We start from the raw sequence: 26,502 nt of genomic DNA, 5'->3' as shown, positions 1-26,502 counted from the left end.
GCATAAGCTTAAAAACCAAAGGAACTAAATGGGACTAACGTTTGTTAATTTCCCACTCTGTGCCAGGCACTGCACTAAGTATTTGATGCTCTTTTTTTTCACTTACCCTCTATTGAACTGGTAATATTCTCTCCATTCTAATAAGGAAATGGAGACTCAAAGAGGTTAAGAAACTTGCTCAGGGTTGGCTTGATAATAATAAGAGCCAACAAGTATTGAACTCATCCTATGTGCAAGGGACTGTGATAAGCACTTTCCAATAACTATCTCTTTTAATCCCTACCATGTGCCTAAAAGGTACGTGCTATTGTTATTCCCATTTACAGATGAGTCAACTGAGTCTCAGAGAGGTTGCATCCTTGATCCCTTGCCCAGGGTGTTCTAAGATCTGCTCAGCAAGGATCTGCACCCTGGCTCTTTGACTTTGGAATTTTTCAGGAATCTAGCTAGCACAGTGAATAAACGGCTGAGCCATGATCTAAACCCATCTCCAGGAGACCCCAAGCCACAGTCAGTAGTACTGATCAGCTTCCTTGAAAGGATGGGAACTTTTAACTCCCAGGGACCCACCCTAACAACTGCTGAACTTTTACTGCATGCTGCTCACTTGGTAAATGGCCAGTTCTTACAATGCCCTGCCACACAGGTCCAAATGTTTGCAGTAATCACATTAGCAATGACTTCCTTACTGACACTGTATTTCGGTCTCTCCACATTCTAGGAAAGGAATTCAGTCCCACAGCAGTCAACCTACGTGATGAGGTGCCGCGAACAGTCACAGAACAGCATCAGCATGGCCAAGAGTTGCTTGGACTCTTCAGTGTCATTGTTCAGGCATTCCAAGAAGAGCTTTAACCCTCCGTGGGGCCCGAGCTCACAGATAAATGCCCACAGTTTGGGCAGCAGGTCATCAAGGTAAGTGAGACCTGGAAAAAAGACAGAGAAACCTAAGCTTCAGGTGGAGACTCCACCTGGTCTGTTATTTCTCCTATCCAGTGGGAAAACAAAACACTTAAACCTATTCATGAACATTTAGTGCACATGAGAAGAAGGTGGGATTATGGAGAAAAGCATTATCACCACAAGAGTAACAATGATAAGAGCCAGTAGTTAGTGGGTGCTGACTACGTACCAGGCACCATTCTAAGCACTCTGTATGTATTGTTTGCTTTCTACTTTCTGAGGCCCAGCATTATCCCCATCTTATACAGGAGGAAACTGAAGCACAGAGAGGTTAAATAATTGGCGCCAAATCACACAGCTTATATGTCAGAGCCAAGAATAGAACTCAGGTCTGACTTAGCATTATGCTTTAAATCAGGGATCAGCAATTTGTTTCAGGAAACAGCCAAAGAGTAAATATTTTTAGGCACTGTGGGCCAGAAGGTCTCTGCTGTTAAATTAAATCTAGCCAAGTTTGAGCAAAAAACAATTCATCCATCAGGCAGCCCTCAGAACCAGAAGAGGTTCAGACAGCTCCAGTCTGCATTCTGGGCAGGCAACATTTAGGGGCAAAATTGAAGTGAGGCACACAGACAGCTTGACTGGTTACACCTCGGCTTTGCCTTATTTGAACGTGGTCTGATCAGATGGTCACCTGTGATTGACTGAAGCTAGGCTGCTGTGATTGGCAGCTATTTGTTACAAATATACTGAATACTCCTAAATTAGACTTCTAGTCAGTTTACATACTAAGTTAGGCTACAGTTCCTTACCTAAGGACTCCAAATATGGAGGCATCCTCAGGCTAAATTTAGTCTAACACTGTTAAAACTACTCAGTGCTACCAACTACAGCACAAAAGCAGCCACAGGCAACGTGTAAAGAAACAGATTTGGCAGCCCGGTGCGATGGCTCACGCCTGTAATCCCAGCACTTTGGGAGGCCAAGGTGGGTGGATCACCTGAGGTCAGGAGTTTGAGACCAACCTGGCCAACATGGTGAAACCCTGTCTCTCCTAAAAAATACAAAAATCAGCCGGGCATGGTGGCCAGCACCTGTAATCCCAGCTACTCAAGAGGCTGAGGCAGGAGAATTGCTTGAACCTGGGAGGTGGAGGTTGCAGTGAGCCAAGATCACGCCATTGCACTCTAGCCTGGGCGACAAGAGTGAAACTCCGTCTCCAAAAAAAAAAAAAAAAAAAAAAAAAAAAGAAAGAAAGAAAGATTTGGCTCTGGGGGCCGGGCGCGGTGGCTCAAGCCTGTAATCCCAGCACTTTGGGAGGCCGAGACGGGCGGATCACGAGGTCAGGAGATCGAGACCATCCTGGCTAACACGGTGAAACCCCGTCTCTACTAAAAAGTACAAAAAACTAGCCGGGCAAGGTGGCGGGCGCCTGTAGTCCCAGCTACTCGGGAGGCTGAGGCAGGAGAATGGCGTGAACCCGGGAGGCGGAGCTTGCAGTGAGCCGAGATCCAGCCACTGCACTCCAGCCTGGGCGACAGAGCAAGACTCCATCTCGGAAAAAAAAAAAAAAAAAAAAAGAAACATTTGGCTCTGTTCTAGTAAAAATTCATTGACAAAAACAAGTAGTGGGTTGGATTTGGCCCCCACACAGTAGTCTGCTGACCCCTGCCTTAAACCATCTTGCAGGCTCACTACCTTTGGCAAAGCTTCCCCCCATCTACCTCTATTATTCTACTTATGTTACAAGTGGAAATGCAGTCAATGACTGTGGTAGGATGCTCTGAAATATACAAAAATGGAACCCTGAGGAAGCAAAAGGGGACACAGAGGACATTCTACGTTTGTTTCCTCATGGCTACAAGGCATCAGACACACAGGCCACATCACTGATATAGTTTACATCTAGTAACGCAGCTATTGACTTAGAAAGGCTGGATCTGAAATGCCATGTATCACTGAATATACAGTAAGGTGTGTTCCTCAGAAAAGCACAGTCACCTTGTATTTGAGCCCTTATAATACCTTTCATCTTATAGGGTACTCTCTGAATTATTTAGTTTTCAATACAGAACTGTTTGGGGAAAGTATATTAGCCAGCAGTGGAAGTTGGGGGAACTCCACCAGTGCTACTGAAGGATGCTTAGAGGGTGAACTGAAGGAATTCTAAAGGAGGCCAAGAATTGTACCAATTTAGTGATTATGCCTAGAGCTTAGACCTCACATTTTCAAGGGTAGGAGGATGTGGTTATAAAGAAGCCTTTAGAAGCAAGACTTTCTTGATCTGTTGGTGATTACATAGATGCCCCACTCATAACTAGTCTTTCAACTGTCCATGTTATATCAAACATACCCAAGAATGTGGAAATCTCACAATTCAAAAACAGGTTAAAATAGAAACAGAGGAAACAGTTACACTGTGAAGATCACAGATATACTCCTATAGGATAAAAGAAGAAAAGCAAGTGTCCTCGAGTTCTGTATAAAGGACTCACGTAGCGTAGACTAGAATACTCATAGCATCACACACTGATTCAACAAGGGCTGCATATCAAGCCATTTAGACAGAGATGGAGACAGTGGGCCTGGCAGAGCAATGGCAGACAGACCAGCAGGGGCGCCAGTGCTGTCAGATGCGTGTGAGGAGTACAGACACTTCCTAAGTTGTCAGCAGAAAAACAACAGTATTTTAAAAACAAGTGTTATTTTCTATAATCTTAGTTGCTAAATAGACTGAATATCAAACATACACTTTAGTTTATCTTCATCCTTAAAGTGTATATTTTCAAGTTGACTAAGAAACCCATATTTGGATTCTCTCACTTGGGAAAATGAGCTTCAATGTGAGCTCATTTAAAAAGCTGGACACAAACCATAACCCCAAACTCCTCTCACTCAAGATGCTGCCCAAACCCTCAGGTGCTGGGGTGCCCCAGGTATGGTCTTGCCCCTTCTCTGCTCATCTTTGGGAAACCTGCCCTAGGCTGAAAGCCCATGGCTTTACACTCCATCTCTCAGCTGACGCTCCCAGAGTGTCACCTCTGCCATCATGCCTGGTAGGCCCCTTTCCCTCATCACAGCCACAACACAACAGACTCCCCACAGGCCCTGCCCCCTGGTCTTCCCCAGCTCAGCAAATGGTGCTACCATCCACACAGGTGGTTGGGCCAACAACCTGGTATCTTCTTTAAATCCCTTGGTCCTCACGCTCCCAAATCCAAGCTACCAGTAAGACCCCTATCTTCTACCTCTAAAACAAATCTAAATCCTCCTGTCTTAATCTCCATTGCTACTACACTAGGCCAGTGGCTTTCAACCAGGAATGGTTTTGCCTCCCAGGAGGCATCTGGCTGAATGCCAAATGTGAAGATATATTTGGCTGTCACAGCTGGTTGAGAAGGTGCTACTGGCATCTATGAGTAGGGACCAGGGCTACTAAACATCGCAAAACACACAAGACAGCCCCTCATGACAAAGAATGGGCCAGCCCAAGATGTCCGTAATGCTGAGGCTGAGAAATCCTGCTGCAGCCCAAGCCAGCATCGTCTCTCAGCATTTTCATTTTCACAGTGCCCATTGTTATATGAGACCTACTTTTTACTTGCTTATTTTTGGTCTCCCCACTACTTGAATACAATCCCCTTGAGAACAAAGAAATTGGCTGTCTCGTTCACCTCTGTATCCTCAGTGCCTGGCACACAGGAGCGCTCAATAAATATTTGAAGAATGGATGAGTGTGAAAGAGAAGCAGTGATTTATGATGCTAAAAAATGTAAAATGCAGCAGAGAAGTTCTTAATCCTTCATGTAACAAAAGGCTTTCACGGTTTACAAAGGCCTTTTGTACTTGTAAGACCAATTCATAACAACTGTGCTGCAACCTAAAAGCCCGTGTTGCCCAGTTCTGTGCTCAGAGGGGGCTCTCCTCCATGTTAAGCTAAAAAGGCAAATGTTGGGCATATCCATGTGATAAGATACTATGCAGCCAATAAAGATAAGGTTTTCAAAGAATTTGTGACATGGTAAAATGATTACCGGAAAGGAAAGGATATCGCCATATATTTCAATTTAAATATATTTATTTTATATGTGCAGTACACTCAGGCACAGTTGATTGTTTTTGGATTATGGAATTAAAAGTAGTTTTTTCTTTTCTTTGCAACCCTATCTTTTTTGTTTTTTTACTCAGAAAACATAAAAATTTTTAAAAGTTGTACTTCATAATTAAAATAAGAATCACAAAACAGGAATGGGATGGAAGTGCTTATGACTGAGGTTAGCATGAGCAATTTAACTGAGGTGGATCAATTTCTAAGAGGAACAGCTCAAAAAACACCCTCCTTCAGAATCTATTTTCTGAGTCAAAAAAGCCAGAAAAAAACATCAACTTTTGCTAAGACGAACTGCCAAACGTGAGAGGTGTAGAAGATGCCTTGGGGACTGCGAACCTGTGAGTATCTGCAGTCGGATCTGTGTGAGAGTTGTCAGCGAGGTCTGGTAGAGGACACAGATGTTGCAAACCTTTTGGACTTCTGCAGAGTCGACCCGTTTACCCCCGACAGGCCTGAGAATGTTCCGGACTGATGCCGACTTTTGAAAAGCACGTTTTAGGAGACCTGGCATGGAGAAAAGAAGACATGTGAGCAGCAGCTCAGCCAGCTGCCAAATCCCACCCTGGAAAAGGAAGAGCATTTCAATAAAGCTCTAAACGCACAGCCAGGCCAGACAGTGGGGCAACTCACTCAATTTAAGGCATTTCTTTGGGATAAATTAGAAAAACATTAACAACAGGTTTTTAGGTGCAATCCAAAGATCTCTTCTGAATATCCAAAAATTTCTCAGAATAAGCTAGGCATATTCACATCTTACATAGGATTCTTACACTGGAAATCACCAAATTTCAAATCCCACAATGGTAAAAATTCAGAGGACTATATCAGGGGAAGAGCGGCAAAGGCAGGGGCCCTGGCTACATCTCTATTTTCTGTGCCTTTAGAGGGAAGTAAGGCATGACCACCTCCAGTTCTGACACCTGGTTTTGAATGATATTCTACTTTTGTTTTCAGTCTTCCCATTGATATCCTGCTGGAGTTACATTTGCTGAGTCCATGCTTACTGCTAGCTACGAGACAGAGTTTTGCAACACACTGAGTAGCAGAAGAACAGACATCCTGAACCTGAAAACCCACCACAGGCAGGTAACTCTGTCAAATTATGCGTTAGTGGCCTTTCCATAACTTTTTATAAGAGTGTGCGACAAGAACCTTCCCATGGAACCCATTACTGACCCTGCGACAGGAAAGCCACTGAAGTGCTAGCCCCGCCTGTGGTTCAGTGAGTGGCTCCTTTATAAGGAGTCCCACATGAGAAATTTATTTTCTTAAGAACTCAGAAAAGCTCTACTTCTAAGAAATTAGAAGAAAGCATCCACAGATCCCTTTTCATGTTGGTTTCTGAAACATTTCATGTTCGTTCACCACCAAACTGAAGTCCACAGGTAGCCACAGTGGCCCTAATGGAACATATGTGTGTGGATATGCTTTTATGACCCAATCTTGATTGTGTTCACTTATTTCTATTTCCCCAATCCTTGTTTTCTATTCCTATGGATTTTTTGTTTTGCTATATATGAACTTAGCGACTTAACAAGCCTCAAAATTGTTGTGGAACAAGCTAGAGGCCAGGTGTGGTGGCTGATGTATGTCATCCCAGCACTTCGGGAGGCTGAGGTGGGCGGATTGCTTGAGATCAGGAATTGGAAACAAACCTGGGCAACAAGGTAAGGCCCCCATCTCTACAAAAGAAAAAAAAAAATTAGCCAGGCATGGCAGTACACGCCTATAGTCCCAGCTATTATACTTGGGAGGCTGATATGGGAGGATCACCTGAGCCTAGGAGTTAGATGCTGTAGTGAGCTATGATTGTGCCACTGCACTGCAGCCTGGGTGATACAGTGAGACTCTGTCTCTAACAACAAGAACAACAACAACAAAAACAAAGTTAGAGCATCCCACAAACACAGTGGAACATCCACACAGGAAGAAACAGGAGCTGCACTTCAGCCAAGCGGAGCGACAGGGTCGGGCCTGCTCCCACCACTCACTCTTCACTGGGAGCACATTCTGGGGGGATGCTGGCTGCGCGTGGGCTGGCTCCTGGCTCTCTAGCAGCTTCTTGCTCAGGATGTCACAGAAGAAGATCCGGATCAGAGGCACCCCCCACAGGAACTGCAGCTGTTTGGTGATCAAATGCATTGACTCGTTAAGGCTAGGAGAGAGCAGAGGAGACCTGGCCTGTCAGTTCCATCTGACGCAGGGCCAGGGCCAGCCCGCACAGCTCCTAACGGCTTTCCTCTGGGAGCTGGAGCTAGGACCTGGCACTCAATATGGCAAAGAAGATTACAAAAATAAAAAGTGAAACTAACAAATCATTGCTGAGGGTCTGGTATGTCAAGGGCATTGACTCTTCATCTTGTCTGCCTTCCCAGGTCCCCAGGCTCCATGAGTCACACTCTTCTCGAAGACACTTGTCACCCAGGTGACAAAAACAATCTTGTACCCACTGCACGGCCTCCCTCCTCACAGCTGGCCTGCAGGTGGTGGGGGGCCAAATCTAGATGACTCAGCAGCCTCCTCAGTGTTTCCTTGCCTTCCAGGGGCTCCTTGCCTGACTCCACACTGCACTCAGCATCCCTCAAATTCCTGGAATCTGCTGTCACCTTCCTGCTCAAGAAGATGAGGTGACACCCCTACTGGTTCCCACATTGATCATCATATTGTTAACAGTCACCAACCCTGAGCACGGCCAGGCCTGCTGGTAGGTGATTTACATGCATTATCTCATTCAATCCTTCTAGAAAGCCCTATCAAAGGGATGGTGAAAATTATCCCCAGGTTTCAGATGAGGAAAGCGAGGCAAAGCAAGTCGTCCAAGCCCTCCAAGAAGAGGAAGTGGAGCGGAGAGCAGGCTGTCTGCGAAGGTGCTGCTCTGCTTCGCTTACCTCCCACAGCCTCCTGACTCTCAGCACCTCCGCCCCATCCTCTTCAGGCTGGGGTGTCATGCTGGGGCAGGCTGTTCCCTAGCAATGAGTCTTTTTTAACTAGATAGGACCCAGGGATGTCACTCAGGTACAAAAAAGAGCAAATTTGGGGATTTCCTCCCCTGGCCTTTAGTTTTCTGCTGCAACGGTAACTGCCAGGGACCCCATGCCTCGAGCAGATATGTGAACAAGAAAACAGGTGGGCAGCAGAGCTGGTTTCTCTCCAGAAACCACTTTATCTCAGCTCAGGTAGATGTTTCAAATTCATGAAGCTGTGCCTTACTTGATCTCCCTTCTTCTAGTCTAGTGTTTCTCATGTTTTTAAGTTCGTAATTAAACTTTTAAAAATTTATATTCTACCTCTTGAAAAGGATTTTGGGTGATTTCTATTCCCTTTGAATCATCTGTCTTATTTTAGCATCTCCAAAATATGGCAGTCTAGTCAATCAATAAAAGTGACAGTGAAGAAGAAAAAACATTGATAAGGTCCATAACTGAATGGAAGGAACAAAATACAAAATAGTATGATTTCAATTTTGTAAAAAACGATCAGTATTTCTAGATAGGAAAACTGACAAGATATTCACTCAAGTTATCTTTGGTTTACGGGATAATGGTCTGGTCTTTATCCTCTTTTGTTCTTACTCACAATTTATTAATATATAATGAATATGTATTATTTTTGTAATAAGAAACAAAACACCACAAGCTGGAAGAAAGAAAGAAGGAAGAAGAAGATGGTGGGAGAGAGGCAAGAAAGACAGCGATTTGCATCTGGGACTCACCCATAATCCACAGATTGGGAGAACCAGCCAAGGACAGGATGCCAGTGGGTCAGGTTGGACTTCTTCTGGGACACGTACTTCTGACAGTAGCACAGCATCTGGGTGAGCAAACTCACGAACCCATCTGTCTCCTCCTCTAACACTTTGGGGCTGAGGGAGCCCAAGTGTAGGAGGTTGCCTAGAGAGAGAGAAGGCTGAGTGTGATGGGCCCAAACACTCTGGTGCCTCCCGGCCCTGTTCCCTGTCTGTGGCTCAGGCGGCCACATCCCATGTGCAGGAAGACATTTCCACATAAGGGGCACCTGTCAGTGCTGGAGGCTGCTATGTGGTGCAAAGATAAGAAACAGGCAGAGCTGACTTCAAATCCTGGTTCTGCCACAGACAAAGTGCGCTGTGGCTGTCTACCCATGTCTCAAACTTGTTTCTTCATTTGTAAGATTGGAATGATGATCCCTACTGTCCATATGAGGATGAAGTAGCAGGTAAAATATCAGGCACACAGAGGTAAGTGATATTTAGTTAGCATTACATTTTAATATTATATTAATGCTTAAAAATCAAGGGTCAACATAAGAAATGGCCTTTGAAGAATATCTGAATGTCCTGGGAAGTCGCTGCTATTCAACGTTCACCAGTTAGTCAACATCCCTCATGTGAACACTCGCACCATAAACTCCTCATGAAATTTGGCCCCAGGGAATTTTTTTTTTTTTTTTTTTTTTTGAGACTGAGTCTGGCTCTGTCGCCCAGGCTGGAGTGCAGTGGCCGGATCTCAGCTCACTGCAAGCTCCGCCTCCCGGGTTTACGCCTTTCTCCTGCCTCAGCCTCCGGAGTAGCTGGGACCACAGGCGACCGCCACCTCGCCCGGCTAGTTTTTTGTATTTTTTAGTAGAGACGGGGTTTCACCGTGTTAGCCAGGATGGTCTCCATCTCCTGACCTTGTGATCCGCCCGTCTCAGCCTCCCAAAGTGCTGGGATTACAGGCTTGAGCCACCGTGCCCGGCTGGAAGTTTTTATCTCAAGTCTGTAATCCCACAGGCTGAGGCGTGTGGATTGCTCAAGCCCAGAAGTTTGAGACTAGTCTGGGCAATGTGGTGAAAAACCCTGTCTCCACTAAAAATACAAAAATTAGTCGGCCATGGTAGTGTGCGCTTGTAGTCCCAGCTACTCAGGAGGCTGAGGTGGGACACCACCTAAGCCTGGGAAGTCTAGGATGCCGTGAGCCATGACTGTGCCACTGCAGTCCAGCCTGGGTGACAGAGTGAGATCCTGTCTTCAAAAAAAAAAAAAAACCAGCTTTTCCTATCTAAAATAAATTTAGGCAAGGAGAATTTTGTGCCTCTGCCTCAGATGCTTCTATTAACAAATCCTTTCTTCCATCTACAATGAAAACACTGTAAAACAGGTAATGCAGGCGCTGCTCTGATATATGCCCCACCTAACTACTCCCTCCCTTCTCCCTTGAGACGAGAATTATCCAGGCAATTCACCGCATTTCCACTTTTTCCTTGACTGCCAGGAAGCTAAAGGCTGACATCTAATGTTCATTAACAGTCACTTAACTAGTTTACCAGGCCAGTATATTTTCCATGTGATTTTAATTTACGTGTCTATTTTAACTGTCTATCTAAATATGTGTTTTTTATTGTAAGCACTTCCAACTGTTACAAAAAACCACCAAATCTCTAGAATAGTGACAGGCAAAACACTTGGGCTTTCCCTGATGGCCAGGACACAGTCAAGTTCCAGCCACGGATACTCACTCATTAGACAAAGCGTATGGCATCCTTCTAAACTTTCACATACGTCACGGCATCGATCTTCGTCTCTTAAAAACATGATGAATTTACGAAGCATGTCATGGGATTCCAAAACAGTGAGGCGCTGCAAACAATGGCCGACCGTTAAATCAGAAACTGCCAGGAACAGTTTCCTGTAGAGAGTGAACCTGATCACTTGCAGATCACCCCTGGTTATGCAGGATGTGCTAGTAAACACCAAGAAGAAAAGGGACAGACGAGAACCCACTTCTTTGGGCTACTAACACAAGTGTGTCTATCATGGCCACTGGTCCCAAAGAACATTAAAGGGAGGTGTGGAAATAAGCAGAGAAGCCATTTTACTTTCTGATATCTAAGAAGAAAAGCAAAAACACAATTGGGTTTTCGCGGGGAATTCACAAAGCCTGCTTACCTCAGGGGTCACTGTGCTGAGATGAGTCACCAGAGCAGGCACAGACATGATGTGGATGAGGAACGGCCGAATCAGATTGTCTGAGAACTGTGCAGCAATCACAGGGCTAGACACAGACAGATCCGCTCATTCAGACAGGGTCTCCATGTGCATCCAGAACAAAAGCACAACCCCACCAATGTGCTCAAATCCCTAGAAATTATTCTGCATGGGATTTCTGAGAAAACTGAAGGCTGAAACTGGGGACACACACTAGGGAAATGGGCAAGTCAGTGATGGTACAGTTGCTGATGCCAGACTGTGCAGCTATGAAAAACCAGTTTTGAAATTTTACTGACATAAAAGAATGCTCATGCTATAATCAACTTAAAAAAAAGGTAGGATGAGAAACTACATACATGGAAGAGGAAGGAGTTTGTGATGGGGAGGGAGTGCTGGTATAATCAATTTCTCTATTGGGTGGTGCTTACCCAGGTGTGTTCACTCTGTGACGACTCACTAGTAACTCATACTTCAGTTAAGCAGTTAAGCATATATAGTATACATATAGTACATATACTATATATAAGTATATATAGATATAATGTTTCGAAATAAACATAAATATAGATACATTTTAAAAAGATTGAGGTGACAGATAAAGTCAACAATGTATCTCTGGTTGTATAATCATGAGAAATGTTTTTCTTTTTTATGTTTTTCTGCTTTACCTAGGTTTTCTATAATAAGTATGCATTGCTTCCATAATAAAAAAAAAGATAAATACTATTAAATAATGATCCCTATCCCACACCATACGTAAAAAATAATGAAATGAGCCACAGACCTAAATGCTAGCTTCATAACTAAAACTATAAAATTCTTAGAAGAAAACACAGCTTTGAGATTTCAGGTTAGGCAATGATTTTTGAGACATCACACTAAAAGTACAAGTGTCAAAAGAAAAAAAGTAGGTAAGTTGTGCTTCTTCAAAGTTTAAAACTTTTGTGATTCAAAAGACACTATCAAGAAAGTGAAAAGACAACCCATTGAATGGAAGGAAACACCTGCAGATCACTTTTCTGAAAAGTGCACATAAAGAATTCACAACTCTCATAAAAGATGAAACATCCAATTAAAAAGTGGACGAAGGATCTAACATACATTTCTCCAAGGAAGATAGACAAATGGTTAATAAATACATGAACAGATGTTCAACATCACTAGCTAGTACATCACAGGGAGTTGTAAATCAAAACGACAGTGAGACATCCCTGTACACCCACTGGGATGGCTAAATAAAAAAGACAGATAACAAGTGTTGACAAGGATGTGGAGAAACTGGAGCCCTCACATACTACTGCTGGAAATGTAAAATAGTGCAGGCGCTTTGGAAAATAATTTGGCAATTCTTCAAAAGGTTAAGCATGGAGTTACCACATAACCCAGGTAAGTCTACTCCTGGGAATATGCCCAAGAGAAATGAAAACATATGTCTACACAAAAACTTGTACATAAATGTTCATAGCAGTATCATTTATAACAGTCAAAAAGCAGAAACAACTCAAATGTGGTATATCCATATAATGGAGTATTATTTGGCCATAAAAATGCATGAAGTACTAATCCGTGCTACAACATGGATGAACTCTGATTATAATATGCGAAGTGAAAAAAGCCAGTAGCAAAAGACCACATGTTATATGATTCCATTTATGTGAGATGTCCAGAACAGGCAAATCCAAAGAGATAGAAAGTAGATTAGTTGTTGCCAGGGGTTCTGGGGAGAGGGGAAGAGGGAGTGACTGCTAATGGGTATTAGGTTTCTTTTCAGGGTGATAAAATATTAATGGAATTAGATTGTGGTGATGGTTGGGAATAGGCCCCCAAAATCTGGCCATAAACTGGCCCCAAAACTGGCCATAAACAAAATCTCTGCAGCACTGTGACATGTTCATGATGGCCATGACACCCACGGCTGGAAGGCTGTAGGTTTACCAGAATGAGGGCAAGGAACACCTGGCCCACCCAGGGCAGAAAACCACTTAAAGGCATTCTTAAACCACAAACAATAGCATGAGCGATCTGTGCCTTAAGGACATGATCCTGCTGCAGATAACTAGCCCAACCCATCCCTTTATTTCAGCCCATCCCTTTGTTTCCCCATAAGGAATACTTTTAGTTAATCTATAATCTATAGAAACAATGCTTATCACTGGATTGATGTCAATAAATACATGGGTAAATCTCTGTTCAAGGCTCTCAGCTCTGAAGGCTGCAAGATCCCTGATTTCCCACTCCACACCTCTATATTTCTGTGTGTCTTTAATTCCTCTAGCACTGCTGGGTTAGGCTCTCCCCGACCAAGTTGGTCTCAGCAGGCGATGGTTGCACAATTCTGTGAACATACTAAACGCCAGGGAATGGTATGCTTTAAATGAATAAAGTGTATGAGATGTGAATTAGACTTCAATAAAGTTATTTTAAAAAATCACTCAGAGGTCATGCAGAAAAAAAGGTAAGAGAACAACTAGCAGAGGGAAAAAAGGTTTCTTCTAGCTAACGTGCTCCAATAGCAATGAGCAGAGGTGTTAGTGGTATTTAGGCTCTCAGAATTCACACTATACACTTTCACTTTCAAGAGTACCATTTTTGGAACAAGGACATTTTATGAGGCTGAAATGTTGAAAATATCAGTACCTATGTTCACCACTTGTCTAGATGAGGCTAACCAACCAAGCTAACCTCTCTGATCTGAGTGGGGCACACGAAAAGAGAACCATGTTATTTTCTGCATGTTAGAAACAAGTTTAAAACAGAACAACACAATTCCCTAAACAGAAGAAAAACAAACCACAGAGAATGCTGCTGAAACTACAACCAGTCACTTCGCATTTGCAAGGAAGGGACTGCATTGTTTCAAGGGCACAAAGGGCTGTGGCATTCTCTGGCGGTTCTCACAGAAACCTATGGATTCCATCCTGGGCCATATCCCTAAGTAATTTGGCCTGACTGACTGGGAGCAAATATCAGTGGAAGCATTATAGGACTGCAGGGCTGCCTCAATGTTTGGAGGGGTGTGATCTTTTGAGTCTGCATGAGGCCAGACTCAAAAACCACAGACACTGCAAACACTCCTACATTTCCCTCAATTTCTTATTACTGATTTTCCCAGCATGAGGTCAACAGAATCTTTCTTTAGCCCACCTGTAGCTGCTGCATTTAAGCACCCCTGGGTGACAAAGTCTGTAAGTGGACCGCTTAGTCGAATGTTTAACAGGGCTAGACATGGTTGGGGGGGGGTGGGGAGGATAAACAAAAGAGGTATGACTGACGCACAGTCCCTGCTAACAGAGAGCTCAGAGTACAACCAGGGAGCTGGGCAGGCATACGGGGAAAAACAGAAGCCAGGACTAGTGGGTACATGACTAGGTGCCTGGGCAAACTAGGGGTCCAGATAATCAATGCCATGGCAGTGTGAGGAACAGGGCAAGTCTGGGAAGGTTCCCACGTGCTATTTACTAAAATAAAATATATTATTCTTAGAATACAAAAATGTGTCCAACATGTGAGGCAAGTACAAAGAATAAGAAGAAAGAGTATGAGCTCTGGAGTTAAATAACCTGGGTTTAGTTTCTGGCCTGGCCACTCCTGCTGTGTGACCAAGAGCAAACAGTTTAACTTCTCTGGGCCTTAGCTTCCTCATCTATAAACTGGAGAAAAGCCACATGTGGTGGCTCACTCCTATAATCCCAGCACTTTTTGAGAGGCTGAGGCGTGAGGATCACTTGAGGCCAGGAGTTTGAGAGCAGCCTGGGCAATATAGTGAGACCCCATCTCTACAAAAATTTTAAAAATAAAAAAATTAGCTGGGCATGTGCCTGTAGCCCTAGCTACACGGGAGGCTGAGGTGGGAGGATGGCTTGAGCCCAGGAGTTTGAGCCTGCAGTGAGCTCTGATCACGCCACTGCACTCCACTCTTGATGGCAAAGCACGACCTTGTCTCACAAATAAATAAATAAAATGGAGGTAAGAGAATGTGGTGAGGAGTCAGTTAACATGTGTAAAAGTTTTAGAACAATGTGTGGCCCATAAATGTTAGCTATTCATATTTCAGGATTTAGTGATCATGTCTTGGCACACCACTGACAATTTTACAGACTTTCACTATACTCCTGTATGATGAAACCACTGATATCTTATTTTAAAAGGTCCTGATTGTGTTCAATTATACACAAACATTCAGAGGGGAAAAGTACTATTTGGGAAAAAGGCTTTAGAGTAGCCTGGCCTTAACAAGTGATTCAATGGAATCTAATACATACAGAGAAGAAAAACTACAAGGATGGCTGTTGGTTATATTCTTAAAGGAGAATTTAAGTGTGGTAGAATGACTGGATGTGAGCATGCTGGTGAATCACATGTGAATTACAACCACACCGGGGCAGGGGAAGGATGCTGGACAGGAAAGAAAAGTGAGGTGCTCCTAGACCTTGTGTCTCTGGAGGTGGAGGGGGAGGCAGAGCTGCTCCTGAGTTTGAGAGTTCAGGCCTCAGTGTGCTGACCTTCACTGTGTCTGCTAGAGGACAGCGGGCAATGCTGCTGGAATGAGCTGCCCCACAAGGTGACTTGGGTAGGGACAGTTGCAGTGAATCTGTTTCTTAGGCTTCTGGGAAAACCTGTTTGTACCTAGACATTAGGGCTCATTAAATACAACTCACGTAACTTCTCTAAAAGTATGAAATGAAGGCACAATTGTCTATTAGGTAATTAGCTCTACTTCTGTAACTAATGATAGCATAACTGGTTACATCCCGTTCTTCTGTGTAAGGGTCTAGCTTCCAGAAGCATGTGGTCTAATGTGGTAGCCACTGGCTACATGTGGCTACTGAGCACTTAAAAATGTGGCTGGTCCAAATTCAGACATGCTCTAAGTACATACCACTTTTGAAGACTTGGCATGAAGAGAAAAATGTAACACATTATTTAATTTTAATTAAAATAATTTTAAAATATTGATTACATGTAAAAATAACATTCTGGATATATTAGCTTAAATAAAAATATATCATTATACTACATTTCCCTTTTATTTTGACTTTTTTTTTTTTGAGACCAGGTATCACTCTGTCACCCAGGCTGGAGAAGCTCGATCATGGCTCACTGTAGCCTTGACTTCCCTGGCTCCAGGGATCCTCCCACCTCAGATTCCTGAGTAGCTGGAACCACAGGCACATTCCACCATGCCCAGCTAATGTTTGTATTTTTTGTAGAGATGAAGTCTGGCCATGTTGCCCAGGCTGGTCTCGAACTCCTGAGCTCAAAATGATCTGCCCACCTCGGTCTCCCAAAGTGCTAGGATTACAGGCGTGGGCCACCGTGCCTGGTCTCTTTTGACTTTTTAAATACGGCTCTAACTATATTTCCAATGGACAGAGCTGCTCTAGGTCAGCCTTGTCCAACAGAACTTTCTGTGATCCTGGAAGTTTTCTATATTGGTGCTGTCCCACACAACTGCCACTAGTTACGTGTGGCTGCTGAGCATTTGAAATGTGGCTAATGCAACTGAGGAAGTGAATTCTTCATTTTATTTAACTTTAATACATTTTCATTTAAACAGCCCCCTGTGGTTAGTGGTTAGTGGAAAGCACAGTCTAGACCAGGTGTTTATAAACTATGGCCTATTTCTGTAAATAAAGTTTTACTGGAACACAGTCATGCTCATTTGTGTCTGTACAATCTACGGCTGCTTTCAAGATGCAATGGCAGAGTGGTTGTGACAGAGGCTGTATGGTCCAGAGAGCTGAAAATATTTATCCAGCTCTTTCTAGAAAATTTGGCCAACCCATGCTCTAGCCCATCATTTTTCAAATAGGTTTTACATGGAAAATGATTTCATGGGATATCGATGTCATCCAAAAAACAAGGTAGGGGTATTCCATGCTCAGATATGTTTGGGCCAACCCCGGGTTAATAAGCCCATGGGGTTCGGCTAGCATAGCAGGACTTCTCAGGGCTCTCAGCATCAAGGTGTACTATAGATCCACAGATGGGGGCAGAGCAGCAGCTTTCACCAAGCTGGTTCCACCATGACACTCTTCCAGGATTATTAACATCTCCCCAAGCTAGTGTTCCCCTCGACAGTTTAAACATGTTCTGGACCTATGAATAAGCATGGTGTTTTACATTTGGTAATTCTCAGAATTGCAGGTATAATTTCCATAAGGAATTACTTAGCTTCTTCAGTACTTGACATCTCTAAACTAAGTGAAGGCAAATATTACCTCTTCTCTGGTCCTCCAAATTCTAATATTTTACATGCGCGTTCACATTACTTCCTTAATCCTCTCACCCTGCCCTTTGTCGGGCTTCTTCTGGCTCTTAGGTTTTTTGTTTTGTCAATTAAAACTTCAAAAGGAAAAATGATTGCATTTTGGTCTCTTTTAGATAAAAGAAATTAATTTTGAATAGTTTCCAAAGATCACACTGCAATAATATTCAGGGCTGAAGATTAAGAAATATTCAAGACTTAAGATTAAGAAAAAGTTTGAGCAGTCACAAATGTATTCACTTTCATTAAGAACAACGTTTCCCTTAAATTCTGACAAAGTGGGCAAGTCTATACCTAATACCAGTAACGAGAGAAAGAAAAACCAAGAGGAGGAAGCATTCAAGAACATGCCAACGTCTCAGCTATGGTTTCTTACTCACCGCAATGCTAGAGAAAAGGCTGCTGTTAAAGTGCCTTTGGATAGACAAGGACGGGGTCTTGCCAGGCCACGGGTTAACAATACCTGAAAAGAACGTTTTAATTGGTCAGCGGATGATACCAACTTTATATTCATTTGTACATAAAAAAGCAAAAAAACTAAAATGAGTCCTTCAGATAAAAAAACTGTGAGCCAGGCAGGAGGATTCCTTGAGGCCAGCCTGGGTGACAGAGCAACCTGTCTCTTAAAAAAAAGACCAAAAAAACCGTATGCAGTGTTTTTATAAGAGGAAAGGGAAGAACGTATTGGGTAATGAGGTTAACTCTACCACTCTTTCTCTACTTTGAATATTATGGTTAGAAATTCTTTAATAATAAAGTTAAAAAAACAGCTAATAAAAATAATGCCAGACTTAAAATTTAAAGACACCATATTATTTTAGAAGCCGTTCAATTATGGTGTGAAGTAGAAGTTTCCTCTAGTGAGACAACTGCCAGTCATACCAGCTTCTGCCAACAGACCACCTCACAGGGTTGTTGAGAGGAGTATGTGAAACCAAATCAGGAAACAGCCCATCAGAGCGCTAGGTAGAAGGAAGGGCAAAATCAACATTACTTCTCAAACTCAAGAATTCCATAGTGCCTTTAAGCAGCAATCAGGCTTTCTTAACGATTCCCTACAGGTATGGTCTGGCACAACAAGGTACGAAGTGGAAAAGACTGTTTGAGGACACAGAGCTAGAAATATGATTCTAGACATCAACCAAGAAGGAATCTGAGGGAACAAGCCCTGAGGTCTCCTTCCAGAGTTTAAATGTCAAAAGACTGGATTACCCTTGCAGCCAAAAACATAGAGCACTCAGGGGATCCCAGCACCACTGTCCTCCCTTTACCTGACCCACAAGTGAGACAAAGCAGGGGAAGGAAGAAGAGGACAGCAGGCATCAAGCTCTTCCTATGAAAAGTGTTTCTGAGGAGGGCACCAGGTATGCTGAACGCAAATGTAAAAATCCAACTGCAGGTGTTAGAGAGTGGGGAAGTTGCACACTGCGGGGCAGGGGTCACAGACCTGCAGCACAGAATAAAATCCATGCTGGTTGAGATGTCCCATTATATTTGCACAAATGTGGTTCATCGCTGGTCGAAGACTTTCACCTAAACAAAACAGTGAGAACAAAAAAATCTCTTGCCATAATGTGACTGTTGATGTGGGACAGGAAATTGTGTCCCACACCTAAGGCCCTAAGAAATGAGATGCCCCTGGCTTGCCTTCCTTTTCCCTTAGGCCTGGTGCCAGAGCACAGGGAAGCAATGTGTATTTGGAACTCTATCCCTCCTGGAAGGCCTGGCTCAAGTGTCACCTCTTGATTGATGGGTCCCGTCACGCCCCTAGCCAGAAGTGATGTCTCTGGCCTCTGAGCTCCTGTAGCACCTTTTCTAATTCTCTCCTAGGGCCTGGCACTGTCTTCTCTGGAGGGATGCCTCCTCTCCTCAATGGGACATGAGCTTCTGGGCAGGGCCCAGAACTCAACAATTTTTGGGTTCCCTCCAAGAGGCCAGGGTCATGCCTGAAATAAACCCTCCTTGCTGACCTGGAGCCTTTGCATAGCTTCCCCTGCTTTCTGCTTCATCCCTGCTCTTCACTCTGTGAATCCCAGCTCTCTCTCCAGCTCTCAGCTCACACACCACTTCTTCAGGAAAGCTAGAGCCTCAGACCAAGCAAGGCCTCTCCACCCTACTGGACACTCTCATTTCTCTTGCAGGCTTCCTTCCAAGCACTTAACACATTATTGTCATTTTATATCTATGAGCAACATCTATTTAATGCCTGTTTTCCTCATTAAGTTCTGTGAGGAAGGGAGCACCTAAAGTCCCCGGAGGGCAACGCCCCTTTCTGTTTTGCTTATCTCCGTCTCTTCAGTGCCTAGCGGCATCTGGCACATATGGGCTACTTGTTGAACAGATGAATGAAACGACCATATGAAACACATGGGGCTAAGGACGCTTACCAGGGAAGGAGGCGGTTTATAATGCAAATTTTATGGGCAAAATGGAATTATTCACAACCTAATGATTTTCCAAGTAAAATGACGAGGCTTAAGTGAATGTTATCACTTGGAGGCTAAGGCACTGTAGGAATTATAAAAATTAAGATCAGAAGAACCATGCCTTTGAATGTAAATTCAAAGAAGGGTAGAGTACAGCACACAATGCTGAATGGATTCTGGATACTGTGACGCAGTCTGATGGTCAGTGCCAAGGGCATCCTCATTGGTATGGTCTCAGGGCCTTCCCTGAAGCTTGTGGTGGCAAAAATGTTTCTTACAAAGAAAAAAAAGGTCCCTGAACTCTCTGTGGAAATGTTCATTACAGAATATTTTGAAGCAAGTCCCACAGACCTTTTCCCCGAAGAATTTTCCATGTTGAAGTGTCTGTGAAGGTGACAAGCATCGTGAGGTACAGGGTGATGAGTCGGGAGTCTTGCAGGATTTCAGGCTGGAAACAATAAACACAGCAAGATTAAGACACAGGTCCTCTGATTCCAGACAGCGAAGTGTTCACTTTACAAGTGCTCTATGGGCACTCAGCCTGGAATCACTGAGTCAGGATTATAAGTCAGTCTTCATTCTTTTTCTCTTGGGCAATGACCACTTCAGGAGTTAAATAACAAGAAATTTGACACTCTCGTGCTTGACCATGGAATCATATATTCCTGGGAACAGAGAACTGAGAATCCCTAGAAAACAAGATGACCAGGGCTGGCTTGCTATATGTACATGTGCCTGCCTGTCTGTCTGAACTCTGCAGAAACAGAGCAGAAATGCAATTGAGCATGACTGGGACTCTGGGCTCAGCCTTCTGACTTCACCACCTACTAGCTGTGTGAGCTTAGGCAAGTTTCTTAACCTCTCTGTGCCTCAGTTTCCTCATCTGTTGACCAGAAACAATAACACTGCTTTCCTCATAGGGTTGTTGTGAGAAATAAATGGATTAATGCATACAATGCACTAAGAACAGTACCTGGCACATAGATAACTCCATGTAATGTTGGCTGCTGTTCTAATTTTGATGACAGTTCATTGTTTCACCAAGTGTAAGTTAAGCAAAAGGCCTGACTGCTTTCTAGGCCCACAGACCGTATAGCAGGTCCACCTGGAAGAGACCTTGGAGACAACCTTGGAGACCACTGAGTTCAAAACCCTAAGCTCATTGACAGTAAGAGAGGGGAAGCAGCCTGTTCAAGGTCACGTGGGAAATTAGCAGTGGAATCAGGACTGAATTTCACATATTCCTGGCTCCAGAGTCAGGGCCCTTTTTCTCCTGATGTCTATTTCTTTGCATAAATTTTTGTTTGTTCAAAATAGAAGAGCCTCTCCTCAAAGAACAATCTGTTGTGGAATGTACACACAGAGAACAGATAAACAAGGATCTGCCTGGCAGAGTGCAGGTAGGGAAATACCCTGCCCACTTGGCCCTGAGTCATTTTGGTGGACTCCCAGGGCTCCAAGCAACATAGTGTGGAAACCCTGCCCTAAGCCATGTCTCACCTGACAAGCCAGGTGTGGCTTGCTGCTGGCCACTGCCTTGGCTGTGTTATTGGCAAGAGCCATTCCTGAGCACCCAAAGAGGGATGGCTGGGAATGGATTATTACTGGCATGGGGGGCGGTCCAGGGACTTTCGTTCCATTACTGAGCTGTGTCCTTGCCAAGCCTCTGTCCCTGAAACCTCTCTCTCCCTATGTGCAAAGTAGAAAAGGCTCCTGTATATGTCTGCTCACACCCCTGTCCATCCTTTTCAGAACACTGAAGGGGGTGGGGGAGCACAGGACCAGGCTGGGCTAGTGACAGTACCCCATTCCTCTTGCCACTTTGACTGGTTCAGAGGTGAACCCAGGATTCCACTGGACCTACAAGAAACCTGGATTTTTGAACGGGTCGGGAGACCTCTCTTCCCTTTAGTCAAGACAGGGTAAGACTATAAAGTCAAAACTGGTGGTTGCCATGATTATAGCAGGAAAGGACGAGGTGACCCCAAAAGGGAACAGGGATGAGAGAAAAGAATGAGAGGGAGAATCCAGAAATCCCTGGCTCTCCTTATCCCCAGCTGCCATGTTACTGAATATATTCTAGAGCACAACATTCTCTTCCTTGCTGAGGCCTGACTAGTATAATAATGTAGATCATAAAGTACTGATTACATTAAATGAACAGGAAGGAAAGTGACAGATTCCCTGGCATGGAGGCTGTGGCGTGGCAAGCGGGTTAAGGGTCCAACACACACCAAAGAAGGGTTCATATTGATAACAGCATCAAAATTCCTCTCTTCCAGAACAGGGCTCAGCTAGCAACTCTGATTGATAGGGACTCTGAAAATACAGACTAAAGTCTACAGGTGAAAATGACGTATTTATTGTTTCTGGTTTTGCCTTTTTTTTTTTTTTTTTTTTTTTACCTTGAGCTGCTTGAGAAAATCACAGCAGTACCACAGAATGCTCTTGATCTGTTTAATCCAAAGGAGCGTGAGGTCCTTAGAACAAGCCAGGGACACATACCACACCTATAGGTGGGAAAAAGAGGAATGTCATGGGCTGTTATAGAGATCATATCACATATGCTCTAACTGTTGGAACTGGACCTATTAGTTAGGTCCAGTGCCAGACAAAGCAGTGGACCTGAATGAATAAGCTGCAAACAGGACTTATTTTAACACTAAACCCAAAGACAAAACAGCCTAGTAAGGAAATTTACTATTCTGTGTTGTGGCAAGAGCAGAACGTAGCTACCTGGATCATGAAGAAACTAAGGAATCATTTGTACTTTGGTAATGTTTTCCATCCACTACCTATTTGCATTTGTGTGTGAATTGGTCCTAACATTCAATAGGAACTTTCAGAGTCCAGTAGGTTGGCCCTTAAGAGCTTGTGGGAGACACTGCGGCTCCCATCCACTTACCTTTGGCTCATTCTCAGCATCCATGCTGCTCAGGATGCTGCGACACAACTTCTCAAATCTCTGCAAAGAGACACACTGGGTGTTATACATTCCCACAACCCATCAAAAAGTGAAAACAAGCCTTCGGCGGGTACCTGGCATGTGCAGGTATTATGCCAGGTGATTCACAGACATAATCACATGCAGTTCCTTCCTACAGATGAGGATACTGAAGGTCAGAAAGACTAAAGGGTTCTCCAACGGGTGGCCCAAGAGCTGGAGGAACCCTATAGAAATGTTTTAGAAACTGGTATATTTCACATAAAAATCCAAATTGAAGCTTCTTTCAAAAAACAATATCAATCTGGCCAACTGGACTTGGATTCCTGCAGGCCTGCTGCTGTCTCTTCAACTGGGCTCTCCAGTTTACTGTTTCTTAAGCACCATGGATACTGATTTTGCCTCAGAGACAGCAGCCTTTCATCATTTTTATCCTGTAATGCAAAAGGAAGAAAAGTGGAAACTAGAAAACAGGTTCCATTTTGGCTATACCAATCCTGGATCCGCCCTTAAACCATGTGATACTGGGCAGCAGTTTCACACTGAGCTGCAGTTTCCTTCTCTGTAAGATGAGGGTCACCTCCTCCAGCTTATCTGTCCTCATCTACATAATCATGTGTTCACTGCCTGCATAGCCCTCCCTCTCTTGCTGGGCTATGAGCTTCATGAGTGTAGAGACCTTGCCTGTCCTGTTTCCTCCCAAGGGCCCAGTGCCTAGAGAGGGTTGGCACAATGTGAAGCTTAGCAATAGTGAATGCCTAACAGCTGGTAACATGGAGACATGCCTCAATGGCATTGTTAGCACTATTACAGATAACTAGCTGCTTTCCTGGGATTATATTTTTTAGGCTGATCATTCTAATCCCTAAGGTGCAAACTGGCATCCTTTGTATGATTTGCAGGATATTTAAAAAATTTCAAATTAATTGCCAAGATTTACAAATTAGAACATTGATGGTGGCTCACACCTGTAATCCCAGCACTTTGGGAGGCTGAGGAAGGTGGATCACTTGAGCCCAGGAGTTTGAGACCAGCCTGGGCAATATAGTAAAACCCCATCTCTACAAAAGATACAAAAATTTGCTGCATGTGGTGGCACACACCCGCAGTCCCACCTACTCAGGAGGCTGAGGTAGAAGAATCGTTTGAGCCTCAGGAGGTTAAGACTATAGTGAGCCGTGATAGTGCTACTGCACTCCAGCCTGGGCGACAGTGAGACCCTGTCTCAGAAAATGAATGAATGCATGAACATTGAGGATAAAGACTCAGATCTTTGGCATGTCTTTAAAAAAAAAAAATCAGAGGCTGGGTGCAGTGGCTCATGCCTGTAATCCCAGCACTTTGGGAGGCAGAGGTGGGCGGATCATGAGGTTAAGAGATTGAGACCATCCTGGCTAACATGGTGAAACCCCATCTCTACTAAAAACACAAAAATTAGCTGGGCATGGTGGCACATGCCTGTAGTTCCAGCTACTTGGGAGGCTGAGGCAGGAGAATTGCTTGAACCCAGGAGGTGAAGACTGGCAGCGAGCCGAGATTGCGCCACTGCACTCCAGTCTGGCGACAGAGAGAGACTTTGTCTCAAAAAAAAAAAAAAAAAAAAAAAAAAAATTCAGAGTATGAGTCCACCACCAAGCTGTGTAATAGCTGCTCCCCGTGGATGGGGCAGGCCACAGACCCTGCTACTTCCTTTGATGTCCTCACCACTGCTGCCTGTTAGTTACCGTTTAATATGATTTGTATTTTGTATTATGTTTTATCTCATATATGGTTTTTTTTACTCATTTACCTAAACTTCCTGGCTCTTGCATGCATCTGATTTCAACTTGTGCTTATAATGGTCAATGTGAAAAGATTCCTAAAAGCACTGGGCATAATCCCTCCAAAACAGGTCCCAAGAAAACAAAAGGGACAGGATGTGGGGGTGATAGTAACTACTTCATAAAGCTGCTATAAGAGCAAACTGAGTTACTATTAATAATTATAAAAGATCTGACATATGGAAGTACTATACATGTTTGGTATTATCGTTTTACCTCGTTATCCTCTTTGATTCTGAATACGAATAGCAGTTTCCTGGCAATCTTAAAAACACAAAGTGCACTTCTTTTAGTGGACCCAGGGTCATCTGCTTTAAAAAAGTCATCAATCTCTCTCCTAGAAAGGAAAGGGCAAAAAAAGACATTCTAAATTAAGAGCTTGTAGCACCTGGAAGGCTTTTCAAGCACTCTTAAGAAAAACCTCATGTATCTGCCATTCATTGGGAGCCAGAGAAGCATGTGCTAGGGAGATCCTAGCCCTTACCTGATATCTCTCTGCAGTCGACTCCGACAGAGAAAACTCCGGACGTGGGCCTGGATCACGACAGCTGCCCGCTCCCGCTCCTTCTGCACAAGCCTTTCTTCTCGTGCCTGACGGGCTCTATCGATGAACCATGCTCTCGAGGTCTGAGACAGGGTGAACATGTTTGCAAACTTGCACAAACCCTGCAAGGAAAATGGGGAAGTAGGTGTTGTAGATTGTTGTCTGGAAAACACACACAGAAAGAGGCTCAAGAGCAGAGGGTGGGCAGGGACCTGGGCAGCAGAGATACTCAGGACCTGTCAACACCCTCCAAAGTACTAACAGCTCTCCGGCGCAAGTCCAAACCTCCCACAGGCTCTTTCATGCAATTCACCAAGACCAGGGATGCTACATCCTGTATTAAATAATCTCATTCTTAAGGAAAAGAGAACAGCACCTGGCATAGGATAAGGGCAGGTCCAGCTTTACGAATGAACAAAAAATGAATCAATCCCACCCATAAAGCTCTAATTCAAACCAGGTATCCTGTAGGTCAAAGATTCCCAGATATCTGAATTTTCTGGAATAGTCCACAGTATTTGGGAAACCAAAACTGAGAAGTCAGCTTTTACTTTGCCAAGTAAGGACTCGAGGGAAAAATCAAACATGATTATTTGCTGTCATCATTATCGTATTCATCCATTCACTAAATAAATATTTACTGGTGCCTACTTTGTGACAGCACCCAATAAAGAAAGGCCCATTTTAACATTAACAAAGCAAAAGGTACGCATTTCAGAATGCAAGACAGTCCATGACATTTAATATATTTGGTTTTATGTCCAGCCTATTGCATTGTCCTTACAGTTACCATCCTGCCAAGGACCAGTAAAGACTTTACTGCAGAACTGGTCCTGTCCACTAACAGATGCTTTTCTGAAGAGAAGCTCTAAATTATATACTAAGTTTTTATCTAAATCACCAGTAACTGTTTTTTCCCAAAGGGACAGCTTTTGCTAGCAGCGTAAAGCACACAGCACTGACCCACGGAGGCTCCCATACTGAGATGATCTTTTTAGATGCTTGATGACTTTGACATTCTATACAAAACGCACTATCAGCCCAGTTAAAAACACTGAAATGAATTATTCAGAAAGCCAGACTTCCAGAAAACAATCTCTCTACCAGGCTACTTTACTCAAAGTAGCACCCACATGAAAATACCACCCAGAGTAAAAAGATGGATGGAACTAGGGGCCATTTATCCTAAGTGAAATAACTCTGAAACGTAAAGGCAAATACTGCATGACCTCACTTAGAAGTGGGAGTGAAACAATGGGCCCACATAGACAAACAGTGGAATAAGACAATGGAGACTCCAAAAGGTGGGAGATGGGATGGGGGTAAGGGTTGAACAATTATCTATTGGTACAATGTTCACCATTCGGATGATGGGTGCACTAAAAGCCCAGACTCCACCACTGCACAATATATGCATATAAGAAACCTGTACCCCCTACATCTATACAAAGAAATTTAAAAATTATTAAAACAAACATTGGACATAATAGTATTATCTCCCAGAGGTATTAGATGAATTACATATTACTGAAAGGCATT

General features: G+C 43.7%; 1 protein-coding gene across 11 annotated transcripts in view; it reads right to left on the bottom strand.

Annotated features, from left to right (window-relative positions):
- The window catches only part of UBE3B (ubiquitin protein ligase E3B), a 65,995-nt gene that overhangs the window by 35,064 nt on the left and 4,429 nt on the right, over window positions 1-26,502 (bottom strand). For 9 of the 11 annotated variants that reach the window (XR_012420595.1, XM_045365889.3, XM_045365891.3 and 6 more), the window contains 13 exons: window positions 24,904-25,085; window positions 24,636-24,756; window positions 22,561-22,620; window positions 22,061-22,165; window positions 20,007-20,103; window positions 18,677-18,762; window positions 17,610-17,692; window positions 10,920-11,025; window positions 10,490-10,610; window positions 8,727-8,904; window positions 7,006-7,169; window positions 5,351-5,518; window positions 755-926 (listed from right to left, as the gene is read on the bottom strand). Coding sequence is in view for 8 of the 11 variants with exons in the window: in XM_045365889.3 (XP_045221824.2) it covers window positions 755-926; window positions 5,351-5,518; window positions 7,006-7,169; window positions 8,727-8,904; window positions 10,490-10,610; window positions 10,920-11,025; window positions 17,610-17,692; window positions 18,677-18,762; window positions 20,007-20,103; window positions 22,061-22,165; window positions 22,561-22,620; window positions 24,636-24,756; window positions 24,904-25,064 (1,622 nt within the window). In the remaining 3 variants the exon portion in view is untranslated. The remainder of the gene's footprint in view (window positions 1-754; window positions 927-5,350; window positions 5,519-7,005; window positions 7,170-8,726; window positions 8,905-10,489; window positions 10,611-10,919; window positions 11,026-17,609; window positions 17,693-18,676; window positions 18,763-20,006; window positions 20,104-22,060; window positions 22,166-22,560; window positions 22,621-24,635; window positions 24,757-24,903; window positions 25,086-26,502) is intronic. The other 2 variants (XR_012420597.1, XR_012420596.1) reach the window with 1 other exon arrangement.

Source organism: Macaca fascicularis, chromosome 11 (assembly GCF_037993035.2).
Source record: "Macaca fascicularis isolate 582-1 chromosome 11, T2T-MFA8v1.1".
Lineage (NCBI taxonomy): Eukaryota > Metazoa > Chordata > Mammalia > Primates > Cercopithecidae > Macaca > Macaca fascicularis.
This window is presented reverse-complemented; position numbering and strand designations above follow the sequence as displayed.